This window comes from Serinus canaria, chromosome 1 (genome assembly GCF_022539315.1).
Source record: "Serinus canaria isolate serCan28SL12 chromosome 1, serCan2020, whole genome shotgun sequence".
Lineage (NCBI taxonomy): Eukaryota > Metazoa > Chordata > Aves > Passeriformes > Fringillidae > Serinus > Serinus canaria.
This window is the reverse complement of record NC_066313.1, coordinates 41808296-41834612: the sequence shown is the minus strand read 5'-3', so window position 1 is coordinate 41834612 and position 26317 is coordinate 41808296. Positions and strand designations below refer to the sequence as shown.

Genomic DNA, 26317 nt, shown 5'->3' with positions numbered 1-26317 from the left:
TTCATACCATTTAGAAGAGAACTTCTTTTTTGAATGAAATAAACAGTGGACATGCCAGACTACTGAATATGCTTGTTTGATGGTTTGATGGTTTGCAGGATTCTGTTTTCTTATAGTTATGTCATAACTGTGCTTTGTGAACACACAGAGAGGTCCATGTTTGCCTAGTGAATTCTTTTCAGGGATTTTTTTGCTTACAGACTATATTTGGAAGGTTTACACACACACACACAGGCACACACACACAGTGAATGAGAACTCAGACTTCAAATTGTTTTTGTTCTTCTTTTAAATAGCATAAAGACTAACATTTACATAAAGAGCAGTCATGGAGGAGAGCATTTTTTTTCCTTGTAGTCATAATGTGTGACTGCTGAAAAGTCCAGTGGAGGAGGAATGTGTGGTTTGGGAAGGGTTTTAAATGCTGAGAAACTGACTCCTTTCAAAGCCAGTTCTGATTATTAATGTAGTACATGAAAATTTTTTCACATAAGCAGTCAGAAGATTATTAAAGAAAACAAAGCTAAGTATCTTTTTTTTTTTCCCCTGTGCAGTTCTAAGTGATCTGGATGACCAGCTGGCCCAGGAACAAACCCAAGACCCTTTGGACAGGATCGTTTCTACAAGCAGTGCATCAAATGTCCAAAGTAGCAGTGCATTCCCTACTTCAAAGAGGCAGACTGTTAGCAGGGGGCAACAGAGAAATGACTGGGGTGACATGCCTAGCACATTTTTCCCAGATGGAATGAGAACACTAAGGGCCAAAGATGAACACAAGATTTTCATCAGACCAAGGAAGTTACAGAGTGCATATATAAACTGGCACCAGACAGCCTTTCAAGAAGATTGCAGTTTTGGTGATGCAGTGGATGGGAATCCCCGTCTGCACCGCAGGAGGCTGTCTGCCGTGTCTTTCGGGCGGTCTTCGGAGGGGAGCTTATATCCCCCTTCCGTAACACACAACAGCGGATTTAGGCACAAGGCTTGTATCAACAGGGATACAGCTGGCAGAAGTTACTCTGTGTGTTCCCTTCGGAGATGTCCATCATCAGTATCTTCTGATCAGCTCTCAGCATCTAGTTTACAGCATCCATTGGCAAGGGAGAGCAAGAATGGTTTTGTACCAAGGTTTGGTCGACAGAACCCAAAGAGAATTCCTCTGTCTTCCATTGTATGGAACAACACGCCAGACTCTTCAGAACAAGCTGCAGAAACAATGTTTAGAACTCAATCACTGATGGAGTTTCATGCTACAGACCATGGTAGATATCCCAGCTCTTTAGAAACCAAGAAATACCCAAGTTACCACTCAAAACACCACTATAGAAGATCTATTTCAAGCAGTAATTGCTTTAGCAGAGTTAGTTGCCCTGACAAAGCTACTTCCCCATTGCCCTTTGATAACTGGGAAAACTATCCTGTATACAAATCAGAAAATAATCTCTCTAGGTCCTACTATAGAGATACCGCTTCTCATGGGAAGCTATATGCAAACCAAAAAAATTCTTATGGAAGAAAAGACAGCTATCCTTCTTGGGCTGATATTCCTCAGTGTTACAGTGATGATGTGTTTATTTCCCCTGATACCAGCTTTGAAGCATTTATGGCTAATTTAAATGACCAGCAATGGGCACATACAAAGAATGCCAAGTTTGGTTCACAGCGCCTGCAGAATGATTTTCACATGTACTCTCCAGAAAATACAAGTATCAAAAGGATGACAAGAAGTGCAAATAGAAACTTTTCAGAATTCACTGAGGGCTGTCAGCCTTGGCTAAGTTGTACTTCTTCTGTTTCTTCATCTGGTATCAGAACTGATGAGTCAGTCTTTCCCAATTCAAAGAACCAACCAGAACCTACAAGACTGAACAGGAATTCAGTTGTCGTTACCCAAAGGAGTACAAAGGCAGACTTTACACACCTGGAAAAGGCTGAAGGTGTGAAACAGCCAGATGAAGACACGCTGTTACCATCAGTTCCTCAACAAGCAGATACAAGCTACATCAACGCACGGAGTTTTTCTCCTAACAGCCCTGCTTCTGCCATGTGGCAAAGAGATGTATCTCACTTTAACACAATGACATCAAAGAGACAAGTCCAAGCCACTGCCAGAGGAGATACTGCAAAAATTTATACATCAAATGGTGATAAAAGAAATGTAGAAATGAAGGAATATGATTGCCCACCCAACAATGCATTCAGTCAGCTGCCCTGTACTTTCCCAGCTGATGGGAGCAGGAAGGAACCTTTTCTTCCAAGTCAGAAAGAATGGGAGCATAATCTGCATTATGCAGCACAAAGAGAGAGCATCAAACAGGATAGTTGGAGTGCAGAAGCCCTTAACAAAGCTACTCCAAAGAGACACTCCTCATTACTGAATGTTACTTCTGCTCTATCTACTGAAAAATTAGGAAACTGTCAAGGCATGTTGTCCTGTCCTCCTGAGCTCTCATCTAGTTTCTCACAAAACTCTCCACAAGCACTTTCTCATAAAGACAATTCTAAATGCTTAGGAACACTAACTAGCTCTTCAGTAAATAGCACTGTTACTGAATCTCAAGCAGAAGGGGGGAAAACAGCTGAAGTGAGTAGGACAAGTGTTAGCAAAGAGATTCCACAGAAAACACTGCAAAATGCAAGCACTTTAGTTACTAAGGACTGTAATGGACAATTCACTACTAGTTCTCCACGAAATGGAAATGCTGGAAATATTTATATGCATGGCTTTGATGGAGAACCCAATACCTCTGAAAATAGTTTAAGTTATTTTTGCCTTGAAAAAGGAGCTGAAAAAATGAGGAGTACTTCACCTTGTATCAGAAGGTTTCACAAGCAAGACAGCTCGCCAAGACATAGCAGTAGCTGTAGCATTACTGGCTCCCCTGGCAGAAACAGCTCCAAATCTTCTGACCCCCTTGTTATTTATTACACTTTGCCTAGAAAATCAGCTAGCATTGCTGGTAGTATTATGTCAGAGACACCCATCTCTTTACCTAGAGAAAGCAGAGGAACATATGATTGTTTAAGGTCTGAAACTCTGCATAGAGCTGACACCTCTTATTCTAATCAAAGAGATGTGTCTTGTTTAGACCCAAAATGTTCCTTTTTAACATCAGCATCATTAAATGCTGCCACAAGTAACAAACATTACCACAGTCCTTTAAGCAAAAATAGTAATGATTCAGTAAGTAGTAGTACTTCAGTTGGTCTGACAGACAGATGTAAACATCTAAGTAGAAGAGAATCCTCCGTGTTTCCAGATTATAAGGAAGGGGGGAATTTTTTGCAGAAATATAAAACCACAAGCACATTTACAGTTTGTGTTGATGAAGATCATGTCAAGTATCACGAACTAGTTTCAATTTATTACACACTACCACGGAGGCATTCAAAAACATTTTGTAGCCTCTTTAGAGGTAATTCAGAGGATGCAGATTTACCTTGTCCCAAAGAAACTGCTCAGTCACCAAGAATACAAAACAAGAAAAATGAAGGTCATGTGAGTTTAGCAAATGTTTTTTTCCCTACTACTTCAGAAAAAGAGGTGCCTTCATATTCTTCTGACCAAGTATCTTCAGTTCTGGTCACACCTCAGAATGTAAGAACTGCTGTTGATAGTGAAGAAGAGAATTCTCATTTATCCCCTAGCTCTGAGAACTCAGTGACTATGGTACCTAACAAGAAAGATAATTCAGCATGTCTTCCATTAGCAGAAAATGTACTTTCTGATGTGGTGACAAAAGAAATTTCTTTTGGTGGCCCACAATCCCCTGCAGTAGTGGCTAAGTCAGGTAAGGTCATTTCTGATGCTTCAAGCAGCCAAAAGGCAGAAATACATGTAAAAGAAAAGAAGGAAATTTTACAAAGAGCCACACCACTAATGTCCACTTTATCAACCCCTTCCAAGCCAGCCAGACATTTAGAGAAGCCTTTATATTCTAATTCAACAAATAAAAATATTGTACAGAAGGGAAGCTCTGAAACTTGCTCTCAGCCCCCAAAAGTGAACAAGAAAAATCTGAACAGTTTATTCATCCGCTCCAGGGAGAAGAGTTCCCTTGGAAGGAGTGATAACAAAGAGCATGCTGATGTGCCACTTACTCCTGTGGAAGATATGTACAGGGATAGTGCCCAAGTAAAACAGAGAGTAGATGTCCTACACCGAACCACCCCTCTGTGTAATAATAAATTTAGTGGACTGCAATTAAGGGCTGACAGTTCAAGAAAAAAAGAGAATGGTTCAAAGTTTTGTAGCAAAGTGCTTCCAGAGTCTCCAAGCAAAGCATCTGAGGTAAGAACAGCTTCTAGTGCTGATCCATTTCTTCAACTAGACAAAGTGGCTAGCACAGATGAAGTAAAGAATTCAAAAACTAAAAGAGAGCAAAACTCACAGAGTTCTCATATGGGTAAAGTTTACAGTGGTTTTCAGGAATCAGAGAGGCATAATGAGGGCAACCTAAACATTAAAGATAAAGTCCCCAGGGTTACACAAGATCAAAACATAACACAGAGTGCAGAAGAGGAGAACAAGCTTCTCTCTGACTGCACAAGGGACAAAGTCAAAGATATAGAGAAAAGGAAAAACAGACCTTCAATTAAAAATAAATTGGCAGCTGTTTACAAAACAAGTCGTAAATTTTCAAGTAAAAATCTACCCCCCAAACCACACATAAGTAACATTTTTTCACAGAATGATGGAAGTGCTACTTCTTTAGAGGTCAACATGTCCCTTGACTCATTGATTTCAATGGATTCCCACCAGCCATTCCTGGAGTTGGACAATGAAAATCAGAATCACAGTCTGAACTCTGACAAGAATACTCCAAGACCAAGAACAGTTGATAATAAGAAGACTGAAAATCAGAATGATCCTTCTTTTCTTGTTAACAGCAAAAGGAAGCCTTTTACAAGTTCATATACCCAAAAGGAAGCCATCAGTCCTCAAAAAACTGCAGTGAAAGTTGAAAATAGGCCAAGACTCGCAACCCTGTTTCCAGATAAATCAGTAACCACAAGAAATAAGAATTCCCAAACACTTGATCTCGGGTTAGAAAGCAAAAGCCAGCCCATCGCTCCCAGTGCTACCACCTCATACCCACAGGATGAAGAGAAAGGAAGAGCTAGCAGTCATACCTGTGCTCCTCCCTCGCCACTTTTAACAGACAAAAACTCCAACACCTGTGTAAATAGCTGCTTGCAGGCAGACACATGTCCAGGGCAAAACCTGACTTCCCAGACAGTGCTTGGTCAGCATCAAAATACCTCTCAGCCCGCCAGCTTAGAAAACGCTAACCTCAATAGCTATCAGTTGTGCAAGAGCCATGCGAAAAGTCAGCGTGAGCGTCACCTCTCCGAGGGCATTTGTGCTCGAGATTCCCTTGAGACCTCTGCCTCAGGAAGCAATATTCTACCCAAAGATGGCATACATGGGAAGAGATTTAAATCTTACTCAGAGCTGTTGTCGTGTGATGAGAATGAAAACTGGGCATCGGACGATGAGAAATGTTACAGCACTAGAAATTTAATGTATCCATCAGTGGAATTTGGTATATTTGGCAAAGAGCAACAACTGGCTTTCCTGGAAAACATCAAGCGGTCACTTACAGAAGGGCGATTATGGAGACCATGTCTTCTGAATAACCCTGGTGCTTTCAGAGATACAGAGAGCTCTTCTGTAAACAGGGCTGAACTTCTGAGCTCAAGTTCTGCTGGGAGCAAAATGTCATCAGCTGCCTCATCCCCCCGAGAGCTGACTGATACCTATGGGGAAGACCCAGCCGCTTACTCGGACTCAGACAGTGATACCACCACTGATGATGAATATTACCTAGATGAGATAGATAAAGAATCAGAGCTTTGAAGGGACTGTGGTACTAAGAGGGCACAATGGCGTGGTAGTTTCTGGGTTGGCAAAAACTTGTCAAATATGCTGAGCCCGTTCTTGTGCTGCTATAAATTGGTACAGCTTCCTTAGTTTCAAGGGAGTTAGTATGGTATACTAGCTGAGCATTTGACTTTTGTATTAAATGTGTGGCTTCACCTTTCCTGTTTCTCTTAGCAGGGAAAATCAATGTTAAAAAATCCCTTTCCCAAATAATAGAAGGTAAACAGCTGTGGAGCTTTGGGCAGTGTAAGTCCAGAGATGGCTTTCCTCTGAGTCAGCAAGCACTAGTTAGGTTCCTGCCAGCTACACAGTGCTGGAATGGATAAATTCTAGCATGAGCTGCTTTTTCTTACAGAACTTAACAGAAAACCAAGAAGTTATTTTGCTGATAATTTGTTGTTTCTCCGATGTTCCTCATTATCAAGCATGATAATGCTAATCCTTCCCACTGAACAAATATCCTCACAAAATGAAACCTCCTAAATCTTTACAGCGCATTCTGCATGAATGTTCTTTTTCTGCATTCCTGGGAAGCATAGCAACAATGTCCCTGGTGGCATTTGTTCTGCTGTGCTGTTGAGGCAGGTTCCACACCAGGACTTTTCAGCATTGCAAGAGCAGCGAGCAATGTGAGTTGCAGAAGTATTTCTAGTGTAGGAGTAAAAGCTCAACACAGGGCACAGCACTGAGAAACTGATCAAAAGAAAGAAAGCTGAGTGTGGAAATCTGCTTTCCAGACATGGACGATTCATTACCAGCACAGCTTTGGTTACAGTTGACATGACTGCCCAGATTTCTGGTCTTAGAAACAGGTTAATTTGGATCAAAAGACATACACTTTTAACAATTCAAAATATGAAAATATTTAGCTTGTTGGTTTCCTGTATTAACCTCATAGGTTAAATCTTTAGTTGTTCTAGCAGTGAGAAAATGACCAAAGCAGTTTGTGAGGTCTTAGAGTTTTGTAGCTGCCTCTGCTTGGCTGGTCTCAGGATGAGGTACGTGCAGCCACTGGGCTCCTTCAGGGCAGCAGCAGCTGGGGCAGGCTGAGAGGGCACTTGCCTGGGGCACCACTGCACTGTACAGACTGGTGGCTTTGTACATGCCAAGTAAATAAAACCAGTGAGAAAGGCTCTTTGCCCTCTGTTAAACTATCATCCCTTTTGGTATTTTTCAACTGTTCCTGCTGTGACCACAGTACTCTTTATCCTCTAAATTGAATGGGTGTAAACATGTTCCATTGGCTCTTCTTCAGCCACAACAATAATGTAGTGTTTTTACTCAGTAGCCAAAACTTGTCCCTGGCCATTAAATTTCTAACTAATCTTTGTTCTCTTTTTATGAAAAATCAGAAGTGGCTCATTGAGTCAGAATATATATTTTAAAATAATTATACATTTTGTTCTACTTTATTTCTAATTTCATATATGGTCTGAAATGATGGTCCATATTTTATATGCTTTTTAATCCAATAAATTTTCTGTAGGACATAATTATATTTTTCTAACTTGAAGGACAGTATATTGGTATTTTAAAATAATATATTTTACACAAAACAAGCAATGCTTGTATCACTGACTACTCCACAAGAAACTAAAAGATGAAAATATTACAGTAGGTAAGAGGTATCCTTATTTTTTCAAACTGTAAGCTTCGTTAAAGAAGTGGGTCTGTAGTTCAAATCTGTACTGATATAAGCATCATTACTTTTTGCTGGGGTAATTTTTCTTTTGTTGTACATAGAAGGACTAACATAAACTGTATATTTATAGACAGAACTGATCTCTACCACATGCCTGTTTCACAAGGATAAAAGAATATGCTGACATAGGCAATGCTGGAAGGAGATGACTACTGTATAATTGCAGTCTTGTAAAAAGTGGTATTCTAAGGAGAGATTATGTTTTTCTGTAAATGTCTTTATTGTCTGTGTGTACAGGATTCTGTAGAGTAAGACAATAAAACCAGCTGAGTATCTGTGCGGAATTTCTGCTGTTGTACATTTCTGCAAAATAAATTAACCCAAAAATTTGGGATGCCAGTCTACATAAGGTAAAGAATAATAAAAGAAATGTGTACAAAGGAAGTAAATTGTCGTACAGTTTTTCTTGACTAGATATGGATGGTTTAGAACATTTTTATTTGTAAATATTTTCTAATCATTCCACAGTAGTTGGATTAAGTGCTCACCTTGCAGATATAATTTTTTTTCATTTGCTATGCCGTGTATGACAGGAAAGCAGGTGGCTTGATTTAATGTAAGCAAGTAAAAACTGCTTTTGATTGTAAATTAGTTGTGGAAGACTGCAGCCTGTTGAGGATCTGTAAACTAAAATTTACACTGAGTAACAGTATTTTAACTGTCAAATGCATGAAAATATAGGGAGAAATACCTTTTGAATAGCAATCAGCTCCATTCAGTTTAGCAGAGCCAAATTTTGACACTTCTACTCTTCCAAGATTTTCTTTGGCAAAAAGGTATTCTATAAATATTGATAATTTACAGAATTTTCACATTTAAAACTACGTGTTTGAAATAAATTCTGCATTTACATGCAAAAACGTGTTGATACTGTATTTGTTTTTCATATGCTGTGAATGCAGTAGACTATTAAAAAAAAAAATCCAGCATCTTAATATGGTTGCCAACATCATCAGGGTGCTGATGGCCAACAAAGCCTTGGATTGAGCAGGGCAGGCAGTCTTGGTCCATTTCACAGCTGTGGCCAGCAGTCACATCAGCTGCTGGGCTCAGGCAGGATGTGCTGCCTTCTCTTGTCCTGCCAGCTGACGAGTCTCCAGCACACAAAATAGTTTTTCATCCATGGTAGAATCTTTACAGCAGATATATTAAACCCTTAGAGAGCCATATGCCTGCAACTTGCCTTAAGGTGCCAATACTCCATGTAAGGGCAAAGGGTAGTGTTTGATGAGTAGTTTTAACAGGTGATGAGCTCCACATGAAGATCCCTTCAGCTGCAATTAGGCCTGAGTGAAACCTGGCTGCCACGTGCCGTGTAAATGTATGAGACTAATCACAGTCTTTCAGCCTTAATTACTACAGCCAGTACTTGTGGTACCTGAGCAGTCCTTCAGCCTGGCTTCAGAAGGAAACACAGTTTATGAACTAAGGTGGTTTTTCTGTCTAGACCTCTGTCTACCCAGAAGGTCATGCATGTACCTAGATGATCTTTGAGCATTCTACCATCTTGATGATCTTTGAGCATTCTACCTTCTTGTTTGAAAGAAGGGACAGAAATGTCATGGTTTCATCAAAGGATATGTCAGGGTGGGTGTGACCTCAGAAGGTCTACGGTCCAGCCTCCTGCTCACAGCACACTGGCTTCGAGGTCAGGGCTGCCTTTTTAAGGCTTCATCCATTTGAGGCTTGAAAATCTCTGAAGATGGAAACTGGACAGTCTCTCTGGGCAACCTGTGCCTCAGCATATAACATGGAGATGTTACAGTGTGACCATCACTTATTTCAGCTCATGCCAGTTGTCTTTCATCCTTCTGCCCTGCACCATATCATGATCTTCCTGGGGGCTTCTGTGAGGTCCACTCCCTCATCGAAGGTATCTCTTAACAGGCTTAACAAGTCCAGCTGCCCCAGTTTCTCCTCACAGGGCCGGTGCTCCAGCTCTGCCATCTCAGTGGCTTCCCCTGGATTTGATCCAGTTTATTGATGTCTTGTACTGGGGAGCCCAAGGCTGGATGCAGGATCTAGATGTGGTCTAATGAGTACTGAGTGGAGGTGGATAATGACTCCCCTCGACCTCTGGCTCTGCCCTTGTTCCTTCAGCCCAGGCTGCTGTTGGCCACTGTTAGTGCCATTGATGGCCTATGTCCCTCCATGCCCACCAGAATCCCCACGGCCTTTCCCTCAGAGCTGCTCCCAACAGCTGGTCCCAGCCCATTCCAGAACAGGGGTGGCTCCTTCCCAGGGACGGTGGCACAAGAGCAGCATCAGGCCCTGATCCCCTCATCTCCTCAGGGCTCCCCATGTATGTCCCCATTTCAGGTCTGGGGCCATCAGTCCCTGCCCCACTGATGGCATAAGTCATTGGTCTCCATCTCTCCTCTGCCCTCCCTGCTGAGAGTGGCCCTATCTGCAGGCTGACAACCCCAGGACAGGCAGCTACCCCCAATTCCCCTCACAGGGACTGATCCTGATCTGCAGATTGATGTCCCCACCTGACCTCAGCCCTGCCCTGCAACACTACACAAGTTTTCTCTCACCTGTTGGGAGTATCAGACATGGTATGTCGTGGAGATCTGTGGCTATCTGAAGTGAGGGAATTGAAGAGACTAAAGACAAAAGCAAGGAGGAAACCAGACTTGATAATTCCCCCTTCAAGGAACCTGTTTTTCATGGTCTGTACGCACAGAGACTTGAAGTTCATGTTATTCAAAACCAGGCAGAATTCATTTGTGCTCTCATTGCTTTGCATGTGAAAATCCAGGCTTGCCCAGAAGCTTGATTTAATTCTCCCATAGCCTTGTAAGCCCTCCCATCTACTCATACCTTGAAATACTTCCTAGTAGCAGCAAACGGTAAAAACGATAAAACAATCTTAGGAGACAAATCACTGGAGTTTCGCCCTCTTTACTTGTAACCCAACATTTTAAATCCATGAAATTATTTTGTTGTTACATTTTCTATAGGATAATACTGTGATCCCTTTTTCTCCCTCACCGAGCATCACAGCACTGATCAGGGCCACCAGCAGCACCTCACCCACAGACCTCAGGAGCACCTGGGCATGGTTGGGTGTCTGAGCCTCCTCTCTGGGACAGGGAGCTAAGCCCAGTGACAGGGAACCGTGTGTCAGTGCGTCCTTACAGGGTCCCTGCTCTGTTCTTCGCTGTAAATGCAATTGCTATGGGAAATCTTAAAAACAGAGAGGAATTTTAAATTATGTCAAGTTTTGTGGTTTTTTTTTTTTTTTTTTCCTTTTACAGCAATCCCACAGGTAACGTGTTCTTACACGGGGGCCAACACACCCCCCCCGATCACCTGCTCCTCAGCGCGTCCCGCAAAGCGCCCACAGTCAGGGAAGAAAAACCCCTCGGGACAGCAGCCGCAGACCAGCGGCTCCGAGCCCGCTCCCCGTTCTCCCAGCACTCTCACAGTGCTGCATTTCCCGCAGCTCCGAGCCCGCTCCCCGTTCTCCCAGCACTCTCACAGTGCTGCATTTCCCGCAGCTCCGAGCCCGCTCCCCGTTCTCCCAGCACTCTCACAGTGCTGCATTTCCCGCGGCTCCGAGCCCGCTCCTGTGCCGGAGCCCTGCGGGCAGGGGACGCTCCCGCCGCCGGCGCAGTCTGGCGCACATGGGCTGGGCTGGGCTGGGCTCTCACCTCCCCAACCTCCCTGGGGACATCGCGGGACAGCCCGGAGGAGGAGAAGAATTAGGAAAGGCGGCGACGGATTCAGCCGCCCGGGGAAAGCCCGGCCCTCTGCTCGCCTCCCTCCGGCCCTGCCCGGCCCCGAGGCCGTCAGGCCGCCCCGCGGGGCGGGGAGCGGGCGGGGGCCGCGCAGGGCCCGAGGAGGCCCCGGACCCCTCCGAGCGGTGGCCGCAGGCCGGTGAGGCCGGCGGGGCGATGGGGGGCCGCGGGCTGCTGCTGGTGCTGCTGCTGCTCCTGCTGCTGGGGGCCGTGGGGCCGCTGCTGCGGCCGGCAGAGTCGGCAGAGCCGGCGGACCCCGTCAGCGCCCAGCGGAGCCTGGCGTGGGGCCCCGGGCTGGAAGCGGGGCTCACCGTGCCCGTGCGGTACTTCTACATCCAGGCGGTCAGCGCGGCCGGACACAACTTCTCCCGCTCCCCGCCAGGTACCGTTCGTGTGCTCCAGGGCGGGTAGGGGCGGGAATGGAGACCCTAGCCCGGGCCGCGGTTTTGCCGCAAAACCTGGCTGGAGGCGCCCAGCCCTTCCCCTCCTCCTTGCTTCCTTCTTTCCTTCCTTTCCCTGTTCCGTGCGGTGGCTGTGCCATCGCTGCTCCCGGGCTGCCCCCCGCGCCCGGTCCCGCAGCGCCCGGGACACGCAGGATGGCAAGAGAAGCGCATGGTCAGAGCCTCCTTTCTTCTGGTGTTGCCCAGTGCCTCCTCTGCTCTCTCCAGTAGTCCGCTCTAAACAGTTTGGAACTTAGAGCAAAGAACCGTAAGCTCAGAAAGAACCAGTGTTCCTGGAGCTAGTGGACGTAAAATCCCAGTGCACAGCTGGGAAGTGGTAACGTAATTATTTTTAATGCCGCACACACACCAGTTGCTTAAAAATTGTCTCAGTCAGCAGAGCCCTCTGGGCTCTGTTATCCTACTGCTGCTCCGTTAAGGAGTAATTTTCATTTTTGTTTACTCAGCACAAGCACAAACCATCCCACGACACTTCTCCTGAGGGTGGGAATTAGGTTCGTTCTTGCAGGCCAGTGGTATGATGCCAGTGAGCTTTTTGCTGCTGCAAGTTAACTCCACACACTCTATTAATAGTTTAAATTTGGAATGAAACTTACTTTGGTGTCGCAGATTCTATAATGAAGATAACCCTGAGATAGCCCTCGAGGAAATCCTGTGTTGCTAATTTACATAGGGTAGAAGCTACTTAATTTGCTGTGTATTATTTACTGTTCACAGAGACGGTACTGAGAGGGGAGCTACCAAGTATGTGTGGCCACTTCATGTCACATTATTTAGAAAGCTGCTGCTTTCAGAATTAAAGAGTAGCCGTATATTATACAGGGTATGTCTTCAGTCTGACAGGAACGTGGATACTTCAGATATTTCAGGTCTGGGCTTTCTCCATCTGCTGTTGCAGCTTGGTGCTGGATGTCAGCACAGTTTTGTAATTGCAGTCCAGAACGTGACTGCATACTCACTGCCAGTTGTGTGGGGGCTGATAGCAGCTGCACAGGGAGAGCCCTGGGTTCAAACAACAGGTTGCTAAAGGTGAAAAGGTGTGAAGTTCAGTTGGATTCTCATGCTAGTGTAAGTCCTCCAATAAACTGGGAGGACATGGGTACTGAGACCCTAGTTTTGATGGCAGTATGTTCATGTGTGTTCATATTTATGTTAATAAATTCAGTGTCCCAGGAAAATTTCCAAGTCCCAATGCCATCTGGCATGGAGTGATCTCCATTCATCCCATGACCTGCTGTGGCCTCGAATCAAAGACAGAGCATGAGTGCTGCCAGCAGGGAAGAGCTGCTGCCTCGGCCTGTGCTAACTGCTGTCCCATGCCAAGAATTGTTTAGGAATTATTTAGGTGCCAAGGATCCTTAAAAACAGTAGTGGTAGAGTTGATCATATTCCAGTGCATGAGCACTGTTTGAAGTAGTAGAGACCCTTGCTATAAACTTCTGTTCTATAATGATTTAAAATGTTCAAATCTGTAGAATGTCATTAAGAATTACAATTAACAATATTCATTCAGGCACCGCTCTCGAACATAAACTAAAAACATCTCTAAATATACCTGTTTAGATAGTAAAAAATTGACATTATCACCTCCATTGCAAAACAGGAACACTGTGATCAGAGCAGCAGAGCTACAGTTAAGGCATCACATTTGTGAAATGTGTCCAAATCTATTAAATTGTTTTTTATGTACATTAGAATTTTGGTCAAGTGGGTCAGGACTTACTGGGATCTATTCTAAAACTCGCATAATAAGGAGTTTTTAAATCCAGAATTGTTTTCTCAATATCTAGTCTGTTCACCAGAATTGATATGGCCCATTGCACATTACACTGGAATTTCAGCCTGGAGGCTGTAACTGGTTGACCTGCCTTTGTAGCAGGATGTTGAATGATGCAGAATTCATTCTTTCCCTAGAAAAATTATTTCAAAGATTAAGAAAATCCTGAAAATACAGAACTTTATTTAGTGTAAATTGCATAGATTTTTTTTCCTTTGGCTACTTGGATAGACCTTATCCTTCTTTTCTGCTAGGTTTTATCCTAGATTTAACAACTGCCAACCATGTCTTTCTATACTATGGACCATAATAAAATCAGCTGTTAACTGTTGCTCAGATATCTTTGATCATCTCTTCAGATTATCTGTTGTTCAGATTATACTGTGCTAATAAATATTTTTCAAGGCCTCCCAGATATTCCTGCAGGTTTCACCAAATGCTTTCAAAGAGCAGGGCATGCTTCTTCCAGCTCTTGTTCCAGTGCTGCCAAACAGAGTTGTACATTTCGGTTCAGTCACCTTCATTCCTGGGCACTGCAGGACCTCCCTTTGGATCTTTGGTTACCATGATCTCTGGGCTTTTGTGATGGTCACACACAAGTCCTGTATTTGTTTGTTACTGGATATATGCTCTTGCATCCAGCTCTCTGAAAGTATAGATTAATAATTTGTGTGTCTCTGTAGTGAGTCTGTCAATTTTGTGATTTCCATCTGTGAAAGTAACCAGCAACGATTCCAGTAGAGCAGTTGAATCAAAAAAATCTTCAGATCTTTTAATTTCTCTTCAGCGTACATGTCAGAAATAGGATGACTAGGGTTTTTTTGTTCTTTTCTAGCAGTTTCCCTGAATTCAGTATCTTGTTACCTTTTCCTTCTTCCCCTCCATTTCGTCACTTGTTCCTCCATGCATGGCGTACCTCTTTTGCAAGCTGCAACAAAGAAAAAAAATGCGTAAAGCAGGAGTCATTATCTACATTTCTTAAAGTATCCTATTTTGACTGTGTCTATGTTTTAGTCTCTCTTCAGTACTGGGAAATTATTTTGTACTTTAAATGCTGTCCCAGACATGTTTTCAGGGTAATAGAGAAGTACTGTTGGTGCTGATTCAACAAGGACACATTTTTCTTTAATAATTCCTTTGGATTGAGAGAAACAAAAAAACATGAGTGAAAGTACCATGGTAACTTCCTCCAAATAAAAACTAAAAATCAGCAAAAAGCTGTTATGATTAAGTATGCAGAAGAGGTCTTGCCCCATTACACAATCCATGTTGTAAATTGCAGACAAGAAATCTGTTTCCTCCAATGAATTATTTGTACTTACATGAGATACTTAGTCTCGTTTTTCTTCCCCTTCACTTTCACTGGAGTTAGCTTTTTCCCAGAGAGCTTTGTTATCAGTCACTTCCCTTATCAAATGATTCCTAGGTCTAAAGTGCCACCAACTAAACCTAACATATCCTTTGGGCTGATCAAGGGCTCATCATGTCTAGAGCAGGACATACATAACCAGCAGGGGAAAAGACCCACTTAGTTACTTGTAGGTGAGGACAAGGGTATAAAATTCAGTAATATTTGACTTCTGATTTCACAATATTCACTCATTTTTATGACTGCTGAAATCTAACTTTTCTTCAGTGGGAAATCACTATACCCAGTAAAAATGCTTTTTAGTAAAATGGGAGCAAGGAGACAAAGATGTGATACCAACAGGAAACAGTTTTGTTTGTGAACCTCATGGCATACTCTGGATTTGAGTGCTTCTTCAACCAAATAACACTAGGTGATAGTCATAGGGAGAGGGTACTTGTTGAAGTCACCTACTTTGAAGCAAGTTTAAAATGGTAGTTGTGACTTGCAGTGACCTTTAGAGGCAGAGATGTTCATTCCTTCAGGAGAGTCATTTAATCTGAATAATCTTGCACAGTATTTGATTTGAATCCAATTTCAAGACCCAGTGATCTAAGGAAGACATTATTAATCATTAAAAGACTGGTAATTGCCACTTCAGTGTGTTTATCTGTGGATGCAAAATATAGAGTTAACTTTGACATCTCAGCCATTTAGTGCTGTTGGGACATACTCAGATTTTAGTAACATCTTGATTTTATCTGGATTTTTTCAGTTTCATTTATTTCTGTATACTACTTGGTGGTAGCATTCATTGTAGTTGTTTAATTCAAAATGCTTAGACTGTCATACTTCATGAATAATATATACCCCTCCTTTTTTTTTATTAATAAAGGTGGCAATGACAGTTGTGATAGAACTAAAGACTATAACAAATTTATGGTAATGCATACTCATATTGTCCATAAATTATTCCATATCTTAGTGCATTAATGGTGAAATGCTGGTGATCTTTAAGCACAGGTCAGACAGATGTCCAGGGAACATCTCTACTATCATTCTCTTATCACTGCTTTTCAGTAGCTGGGACTTTAAATGTGCAAGACAGTCAGCAGCAGCCCAAAGCTGAACAATTTGTATGTGACTCCTGCATGCTGCAACTGCCTTTCCACAAGCTGGCAAGTATTCTTTTCTCCTGTTACTTTAACTTGGTTTCCTGTCTTTCTTACTCTACAGGAAATTATTGTTCCTCAGAGCACTAACTTGAAAACTTAGAATAAAACCTAATCTTAGCTTCAAAATACTGTTAGCCTTTCTTTCTGTCTTATAATCAAATATTTAACTTTTTTTCTACAGCTACAGGTTTTCCATTTAAAGGTGTGCAATGACTAAGTATATTTGGTAGGATGATATTTCATCACTGGAAACTAGTTTTACCGACTTGGTATAATGAAAAAATTGTAGTGAAAAAGAAATTAAATTCTGTGGTCTTAATTTAGTGGAGTTTGCTCCTTACCTTTATTTACTAGATGTAATTCTAATAGCTTAAAGTGTTTTTGTCTGGTTTTATTTATTTTTTACTTGCCAGGAAGAACACAGTTTAAAGTGATAATTAAAGCACTTTCTCCAAAAGAAGTCACCAGAATTTACACACCTCGGCCTTTGGATAGGAATGATGGTACATTCCTTATGCGGTATCGGATGTATGGAAGTGTCACAAAAGGCTTAAAAATTGAGATACTTTATGGTGACCAGCATGTAGCTCAATCACCTTATATTCTGAAAGGTAAGGGTATTTTTTGTTCTAGTGTAATGTGTCAAAGTTCTGAGTTAGGGTATATTTGAAACTGCAATGCGTGGGCTGTGGGCAGCTCAAACAGTTCTGAATCCCCCGTGTGCTTGGCAGGTTCACAGAAATGGACCTTCATTTAGCAGGATAATTTCACGCTGATAACACAAAGTCCTGTGTTTCTGAAAAGAGAAGAATGTTGCTGTTTTTTCAGTTACACTGCAAAATTCCAGAAATTATAGGAAGGATGATTTCCTAGGAAAACTGTAGAAAGCATGGTATAAAGATGCCAGGCCACTGTAATGTAGAAATTATGTGTGCTGTAGAATCATGAATACAAACTCTGGGTGCTTTGTTTTCCACAGAACCAGTTTATCATGAATACTGTGACTGTCCTGTAGAAGACCCTGAGGTCTGGCAGGACATGATGTCCTGTCCATCCCAAGAGCCTCAGATTACAAAAGACTTCATTTCATTTCCCACCATTGACCTGCAGCGAATGCTTAAGGAAATCCCAGCAAAGTTCAGCCAAACAAGAGGTGCTATTGTTCATTACACTATCCTGGATAATCACATCTACCGGCGCTCCCTAGGGAAGTACACAGACTTCAAGATGTTCTCCGATGAAATGTTCCTGTCACTGGCCAGGAAGGTATCAGTTTGGATCATCCCAGACTCTTAAGGCAGTATCACAGAACCACAGTGTGGTTGGGTGGGAAGGGACCTCTGGAGAGCACCTAGTCCAACTCCCCTGCCAAAGCAGGTTCACCCAGATCTGGTTGTGCTGGATCATCTCCAGGGTGGGTTTTGAATATCCACAGCCTGTCCGGGCAGTCTGTTCCATGGCCCCATCTTCCTCACAATAAGGAAGTTTTCACTCATATTCAGATGGCACTTCCTGTGTTTAAGTGTATGCTTGTCTTCCCTTGTCCTGGTGCTGAGCACCATTGGGAAGAGTCTGGCCCCATCCTCTTGATAGCTGCCCTTAAAATATTTGTAAGCATTGACAAGACCCCCTCTCAGTCATCTCTTGTCCGGGCTAAACACATTTAAATATGGCAGTACTGCAATTGTTGTTGTATCTTCACATGTATAATTCCTGAAGTAAGATTTGACATTCCATCAAGACAACACTGGGTGCTAGGACTAATGTGTGGGGGCTGCTCCTGGCAGTAATAAAAATGCTTGGAAAGCTTCAAGGGTAAGGCCCAACTGGGAGCTGTTTTGTGGCCTCTGGGTGTTCCTTTCCAACTTGCTTGCAGGGAAAAAGCTTGGAATTCATGCATTAAGCACAGCTAAATCTATGAACTATCCAGTAGGTGCACTGAGTCTGCTTGACAAGAGAGAACTGAGGAATAGATGTAAGAGTGACAGACAGCTTCTCTGTGTTACTGGATACACATCTAGGTTCGTCTTCCTGACGCGGAGTTTTATCTCAATGTTGGAGACTGGCCAGTTGAGCATAGGAAGGTTAATGACACCCCTGGGCCCATACCTGTCATCTCCTGGTGTGGCTCCGTGGATTCCAGAGATATCATCCTGCCGACGTATGATGTAACCCACTCAACTCTGGAAACCCTGCGTGGAGTCACCAATGATCTCCTTTCCATTCAAGGAAATACAGGTGAATTAGAGACCGGGGGTTTAAAAAGAATTTGTGATTTCCGTTGAAGAAGCAAGTTGCATTCAAATGTGTTGAAGTCTTCAGTTGCAAGTGCCCTGGGAAATCTCTAAGTACAAGCAGCTTAGTCTTTACAGATTGCAAACACTTCTCAACACTGCCACTAAGCAGGTGTATCATTTAGAACCAAAACTGAAGAATTCCAGTTTGCAATAAACTTGAATTTTACATTAAAGGTATCCAGAAGATGCCTACTGTGACCTGGCAGAGGAAAACTAAATGTAATTGAAAGGCCTTTTTCTTCAGTCAAGGGCTCAAATATATTTATTCTAATCACAGACTAACCCTTTTCCTGACCGTCTTGTGGCCCAGTGTTCTGTTTACAAAAAATTAGTTTGAATCCTGAAAGAAGTAAGCTGATACTATGCTACAACCTCTTTCAAATTAGAAAACATTGTCTATATGAAAAAATAACTTAGAGCGAGATCTCTTGAATTGCTTTTCTGGCTTTGAAAGAGGAGTCAGCTTTACTGACAGGTGTCTTCCTGGCCCTCAGGAAATTAAAGAATACTTAGGGATCAAACAAATGGCATAAGCAATACCTAAGGAGTAAAACTGGAGTGGAAAGTTACTTCTTTTTATTTAATAAGTTCTCAGTTCCTCTTTTTTTTATTAGTTTTTAAATTAAATATTTCAATTAAATGATCAGTTAGAGGCATTGTGTGTTTACTGTTTTAGTACAGCTGCCTTTCCAATTAGGAGGGCATAAGAGACTACTCCATTTAGTAGGTCCTTTAGGGAAATTTTCAACAGAAAGGTGAGGAAGGGCGTAGTTAATGCAGTAAGCAGAGATTAAGTCTTCCAGACTCTTGCTCAGTGTTTAGAGGACACAAAATAGCCATTTACTTTCTTTTTTAAGGCCTCATTAAGTGGTTCTTCAAGGACCTACTAAATTACTGGGTAACAGAGGTGGATTTTACTAAAAAAATTAGGTTATTGTGGCAGGCTTTATGGATGGAGAATTGCTTTAATTATTAGTGTTTTCCTTACATATTTTGTTGTAATCCCTTAGGTAGCTTTCAGATAGTTGAAGTTATTGAAATACAAAATTGTTGAGTAGAAAAGCAATTCTCCAATTTTTCTTGTATGAGTTTCTCATCCCAAAATTGAAACCAGAATTGGGAGCTTAACCCTGTGATTAATAAGTGGTTATGGGAAGCCATGCATGTCCTACCATGTCTCCAAGTGTAATACCACTGTCAAACCTTATTTGCCTTGAACAGATCCTGAACATTTCACTGCTGTTTGCTTTTGCCTTATCACTCACTGCTCATAGGCCCCTTCTGGGAAAACAAAACTGAGAGGGCTTTATTCAGAGGTCGAGACAGCCGAGAGGAACGTCTCCATCTTGTCAAGTTATCCAAGGAAAATCCTGAACTACTAGATGCTGGAATAACTGGATATTTCTTCTTCAGAGAAAAAGAAAAAGAGCTAGGGAAGGCTCAGCTGATGGGCTTCTTTGACTTCTTTAAGGTAGTAATCAAATTATAGTTTTGGATTAATTTTGCTGTCAAGTTCTTACCAACTGAAAAGCTGAAAAGCTTACTTTTGTTAATTCTTTTCAGTAAACAAAACAATTATGCTGCTATAGCAGCACAGATCCATGCAGAGTAGATAAACCACCTGTAATCAATGTCCCAGTGTGACACACTTGTAGAGAAAGCCAAGAAAGACCTTTAGAGAGACATCTTGGCTTATTATGTTTTAATAGACTGAGAAACTGGATTTCTCACCATCAGGGTTTCTTTGATTTGGGGTAAATATGAAAACAAGGGACACAACTTACAGCCATTTCAAGTCCACTATGGATGTCTGAAAGAGTCTTTATAGTAACAAATTAGAAAAATATAAAAGTGTTTTTGTTGTACTTTAACATAAAAATTCTACTGCAAGAGAGATATAAAAAAATAAAGAGGACAGAATCCTGTATAAAGCCATTATAATATATAGCAATTGAAATTCTGTTCTGAAGTTCGGTATTTCAGAAATGCTGTAACAGCCAAGAACATCTGCCAAAGCAGTACATTCATGGTTATTCCTAGTATAATAATTCAGCTTATTTTATATAATGATACATTTCAGGTTATTCTGTATAATATTGTTAAGTCAAAATAAGTTTACTCTGTTTGAATTGAAGTATAGATTAGTTTTATTTCCTTCCCTGCTGTAGCCCTTGCTCTATGCCAGGACACTTCAATAGGACACAGATCAGCCAGCTCACGTGACACAAAGGTTCTTGACTGTCAGCCTCGTGTTGAAAACAAATCCTTTTTCCATTATTTTGTCCAGAGGACCATGAAATTGAAACGAGTTTGAAGATGAAAATTAATAAACATGATTACTTCTTGCCTCTTAAAATAATAATTTATACAGTCATTGTTCCCATTCTGATACAAAACATTTCCCCTTTTTTTCCTCTCTCTTCACGCTGTAGTACAAATACCAAGTGAATGTAGATGGCACTGTAGCAGCTTACAGGTTTCCATACCTCTTGCTGGGTGACAGCCTGGTACTGAAGCAAGATTCCCAGTACTATGAACACTTTTATATTGGTTTAAAACCTTGGAAACATTATGTTCCAGTTAAGAGAAACTTAGAGGACTTGCTAGAGAAAATAAAATGGGCTAAGGTAAGTTCCATTATTGATTCAAGTTCAAAGTGATGAAAAAACATATAAACAATTTATCTTAATAGTCTCTTCTTTTGTACTTACACATATATATATATATTGCATGAATTCTGTTGAGATCCTGGAATAAAGGAAGTACATTTTGTTGTTAGTATAAAATGGGAAGGCTATATTTGAAATAACTATCTCTATTTAGGGCAGTACTTAAGTGTTCATTTTAAGTATGGGCAGAAGAGTTCATGAGTCAGAGCCTTAGCATACTGACTAAGGTAATTGTGAAAGAAACAACCAGATTCCTAGATACTACTTAATTAATGCTATAGCTTTTTTAGGCCCTGACTGGTGCAGAAGTTACTGCATGTTCTGTTTAAATGTACAAAAAATTGCTGCTCTCTGTAACACGCTCAGAGTACAGATCCCAGAGAGGCTGGGATCCTGTAAGCAAACAGATACAATTCTGTGGTTGAAAACACCATTTTATGCTTTAAGTCAAAGAGCTGTTAAGGTTAAAAAAACACAGGAAGAGTTTCTTTTCTGAGAGTACTGTAGTTCTACCTAAGGAATCAGAAGAGTACTAAAAGCTTTGCAACATAGACCTAAAAAGCTTGAGAATAAGTACATGAATTCATGCAGTTATTTTTAAAAAGAAGACCAATTCCATTGCATTGGACTGGACAAGATCTGTGGTTGTGTCCTCTGTAAAACTAAGTAGGTCTGGGAGATATCAGAACTGCTTTTGAAGAGGCTTGTGGCTTGGACAAAATAGTAGAGCAGTAATCACCTGAGTCTTCAAAATTGTACAGTTAGTCATGAAAGTTGTTATTGATAGCCCTAAGGTAGCAGCAGTGATAATAAAAGCAATCCAGTATTTTTAAGCAAATCTGCAATTTTAATAATGCCTTTGCAATCTACCAGTAATTGCAGTTAATTTTGCAGATTTGAATAGCCCATTTAATAAAACTTCTAATGCTAGTCAGGCTTTCAGTTGCTCTGTTATTCATTTGTTTCATCTGAATTTTCCAGGAAAATGATGAGGAAGCAAGAAAAATTGCTAAACAAGGACAACTAATGGCAAGAGAATTACTTCAGCCTCACAGGTTTTACTGCTACTATTATAAAGTGCTCCAGGTGAGTACAATAGATCACTTTATTACTCTCCCCCCAGCTGCTACTGATGCTATAAATTTCATATTCAGTCCTTACTTAAATCAGTAGCAGACATATTATTCATAGATCAGTGTGAAGAGCTTTGCTAAACCCTGCTTCTTAATTAAAGAAGCTACCTGACATAATGGTTATTTTACAGAATCAGGAAATTTTTTTTGCCCCCATCCCCATCAGCCCTGTTTTCATTGTCACTTGGTATTTGGTTTCCAGTAGATCTCTGTAGGAGATAATCTGTGTATCCAGTTTTCTTCCTTTTTCCCTTCATACTTCTCACACTTACAGCATGAGCTACTCTACTACAAAGCAATGAATATATGGAAAAGAAGTTCCAGAAGTGTGACTAGTAGAGTCTAGGGGATGAAGCAGGCCCAGTAGTCATTTCTTCCTTAGAAAATGCAAATCTCTAGTAAACAAAGTTTCTCCTCTCTGAAAGTATCTTTTTCCTGTACTGCTATGCAGTTCGATGGCAGCTTCACCAGCTACAGGTTAACACAAAAGATGGAACTGTTCAGTGTACAAAAATGACATTTTTATGCATTATCTGCATAAAAGTGGCTAGGCACAGATGATGACAATTTTCACATTACCATAATAATAGGCAGGAACATGAAAGGAGGTTTTCAGAGGCAATGTAGCCCATTAGTAGTTGTGTTACAAAGACACCTTGTGCAGAGGTTGTGAACAATGACATAAGGAGCCTGGATAAAGGTAGGCTTCTAGTGGAAGGGAGGAGGAAAATTCTGCTTCATGAATTATATGTTGGTGCTTATAGCATTCTTAAATGTTGTTTACATATTTCAGAAATATGCTGAACGCCAAGCCAGCAAACCTGAAATACGGGATGGAATGGAACTTGTACCTCAGCCTGATGACAGGGACTCAGTGTGCACTTGCCACAGGAAAAAGCCTTTAAGGGAAGATCTATAACTGTACTGGATGGAGAAAATTACCCACTTAAAATGCAGGAATAGGAATTAAGCTGTGAAATTTAAGACTCTTATGCAGTAGCAGGCATTCTTAGTTATGTATTCTTCTTGTATTTTCATACCCTTTTTCCTGCTCATTCTGATCTACAGTGTTGGTTCTCACAGTTTTGGCTCCATGACCGCCACCAGACAGACATTGGGCCTGCAGTGGGGAGTGTCTGGGGGATTTGTTTGATGTACTGCAGCATCAGGAAGCAGAGCACAGAGCTGCTCGTGTTCCAGATGGGACCTATTTACCGAAGTTTTGTGAGGAACTAGTCACTGCAAAAGATCTTGCCATGAGTGCCTGCAAGTTATTCTAAAGGAGCATTTGTGGTACATTGAAACAGTGTTATGATTTCTTCATAAAGTTTACCTCAGTGTTAGATTGTTTCTTATATTCAAAACAATTTTTGAACTAGACAAAGAAAATGAATATTTGAGATTATAAATATCAGATCTGGTCATGCTTTCAGGTTATTTTGTGGTTTATGACAGGTAACAGACAGCATGATAAAACACTCATCAATTTTAGAGGAAATGGAGAGCAGGGGGAGAGATTAGAAAAATATGTTTATAAGCATCATGGCTGTGAATCACCAGAATTAAATGTTGCTTTAAAACAGACTCTCTAGCAGTCACAGTCACAGTGCCTTGGGTGCCAAGTAACCACTCTGAAAACCTGTTCCGTGCCAGTGAGTGTCTGTAAATGTAGGCACAGATCCACAAAAGGACTTGGGAATTTCAGGCCATGGGAAGCACTGGTGTCTTAGTTCAACAATACCATCCACAGTATTCTGGATTATGTGAAACCTGAAGCTTATTAGCAGAGTTTTAGACCACCTAGATTTAATTCTTTTGTAATAGTCTAGGAGTTAGAGTCCATGTAAAGCAATTGGAAAGCTGGTTGTCCTCCTTGGTTTAGTTCAAAGCCATTTTGTCCATAGGGTGTCTTAGCTCCAGACTGGACAAGAGGTTTTCAGGTCTTCTGCTGAAGTTGATGTGCAGCCCTGAAGCTAGCATTGCAAATTTCACAAGGGCAGAAGGATCTGGTCATACTTTATTGATAAAGTCTGCCTTTGGATGGGGCAGAAGAGGAATCCTAGTCCTGGATGCAGCTCCAGATACCTCTGTTGATTTTTGCCCAAGTTTGTCTACTTCAAAATGCATAAGTAGTCCTGGAAGGAGACACCAATACCAAGACCAGTGCCCACAAGCACCCATTTCTGTGTTTCCATCTTGGCTAATGCAGCCTGCCTGAGCAGCTCCTGACTCACCACAGTCAAATAAATGCTTTCATGGGTACCAAATTCTCCTGGCACTAAAAAGAATGGAGATGTCTTCAACACAGTGGACTTGTCTGATTGATTTGGTGCACAAAATTCAGTGCTCTACACATCATGCAGGCTTCATTCTTGGTTCTGCACTGCAAATTGCATAAAATTTCTGCATTAGAACAGGAAGAAAGGCAGTATGCTAAATGTGGAAAGAACTTTGGCTTTCTAAAGGGGTCGATGCAACTGTCCATCAGTCATTTATTACATTATGGCAGTTAAGAAAAAAACTTGTGTCATGTTGCTCTACCCATAATCATCTTTGTTCTGGTTCTAACACTCATAGTAGCTGTATTTTTATTTAGCATGAAATCCGGTCCTAGAACTTCAGGCTATAAATATGTGTTCAACTCATCTGACATAAAGTTTTCTACATTGAAGTTCAGGAGCAGGGTTCCATTGCTGAAGCTGACACTCAAGACTGAGTATGTGCTCTCCCTTTGTTCTATGGTACAGTCATTTTTACTGTATTACGTGATCTTATTTTGGGAAATTACCCGTTATGCCATGTGCTTTTTATATTTACCAGTGTTCATGGAGGTGGTATGCTCAGCAAAGGCAAGTGAGCATAAAAGATGGTTGAACAACAAAGTGTTCCACATATTTCAAATCAAGAGTCCAAAAGTGATTCATTTGTATTTTTTAAAATGGGAGAGAATAGGAGGAGGCATGACACATACTTCTTGGTTCTTTGGAAATACCTATGTAGGAAAACTTGCCTAGCTTGAAACAGAAGACTTTCAAACTGAAAGAAGAATCAGATAAAATTTAAATAATTAATATAAATAAATGTGAATATTTTATCCCTCCTTTCATCCCTCATAAAAAGGGGAAGAAACTGTTCTTAATTCTTCTCTGCCATAAAAAGTCCTTGCTTTTGTAACAAGTGTCACTTCAAAGCAAAGACTGGCTTGTCAACAGAGTGCCTTACAGATGTTTTTATAGCTCACAGGCAAGAAATATCCTGAAAAATATGACTGCACTCATCTTCTTGCTGTAATTAAAAATAGTAGAGAGATGGTGGAACTTTTACTACAAGTCCATAGTAATTTAGGAGAATGTGGTTCAGTTGATAGCTATAGCTCTTCCAAAGGTAAAAGAAGGTAAGGCAAAGTCTCTCTTCTTTCTGTTGGTGCTACTATGTGCAATTTAAATTGTAATGAAGAACAATCATAACAAGTGCCCCACCAGGCCAGAAAAGATGTCAGATCTATGTGAGTTTGGTGAGAGGTTGATACCCATCAGCCTGGTGTGTTACAGAAAATGCTTAATATTGAGTAAAGCCTGTTTTTGCATGTGAAGTGTAATACATACATTAAATAGACTTTTTAAGTGGCATACATAGACTGGACTTTGTATTATTCTGTGGTAGTTCTTGAACAGCAACTGTTCAAACATGTAAAAATCTCTTGGTGGTAGTTTTGGAAAACTGCTACCATACCACAGTACTAAATTTTGCTATAGTAATTTCAGTTTTTAAATAGAGAGTAAATCCTGTCCTGTTTTTGTCAGGGATTTACCAGTGATGACAGAGGCAGGTTTGTTTGTTTGAAATAGTGTATGGTATATAATAATATATAGTCCCAGGGCCAGTGTTTTCAAAAACAGGAATCTGCAAAAGGGGGTTTGACATCCAGAAATGTTGGGAAGACACAGTCTTTACCTAAGATTCTTTATTTTCAGATTTCTTCAACCTTAACAGTGAACCTTCATATAGTGAACACTGCTTTTATGCCGTATGTATGTCCCAATATATTTAAGCACCCACATTTGGGAATACCCAACCTCAATTTTGTCTTGAAATGAGAACTAGTAAATCCTGATCTGTTGAACATAA

At 41.1% G+C, this 26317-nt stretch overlaps 2 protein-coding genes across 6 annotated transcripts in view; both read left to right on the top strand.

Annotated features, from left to right (window-relative positions):
* Positions 1–7870, top strand: part of EXPH5 (exophilin 5) — a 36999-nt gene extending 29129 nt beyond the window's left edge. For all 5 annotated transcript variants that reach the window (XM_030234616.2, XM_030234615.2, XM_018908451.3 and 2 more), the window contains one exon: positions 555–7870. In XM_030234616.2, the coding sequence (XP_030090476.1) occupies positions 555–5860 (5306 nt within the window). In that variant the 3' untranslated portion in view covers positions 5861–7870. The remainder of the gene's footprint in view (positions 1–554) is intronic.
* Positions 7871–11485: 3615 nt separating this feature from the next.
* On the top strand, positions 11486–25820 carry POGLUT3 (protein O-glucosyltransferase 3). Its single transcript, XM_030234836.2, has 8 exons — positions 11486–11711; positions 16504–16701; positions 17070–17356; positions 18112–18328; positions 19662–19858; positions 20820–21014; positions 22038–22142; positions 22983–25820. Exons 1-8 carry the CDS (start codon positions 11486–11488, stop codon positions 23106–23108), a joined length of 1551 nt encoding a protein of 516 aa, XP_030090696.2. The 3' UTR covers positions 23109–25820.
* The last annotated feature ends 497 nt before the right edge of the window (positions 25821–26317 follow it).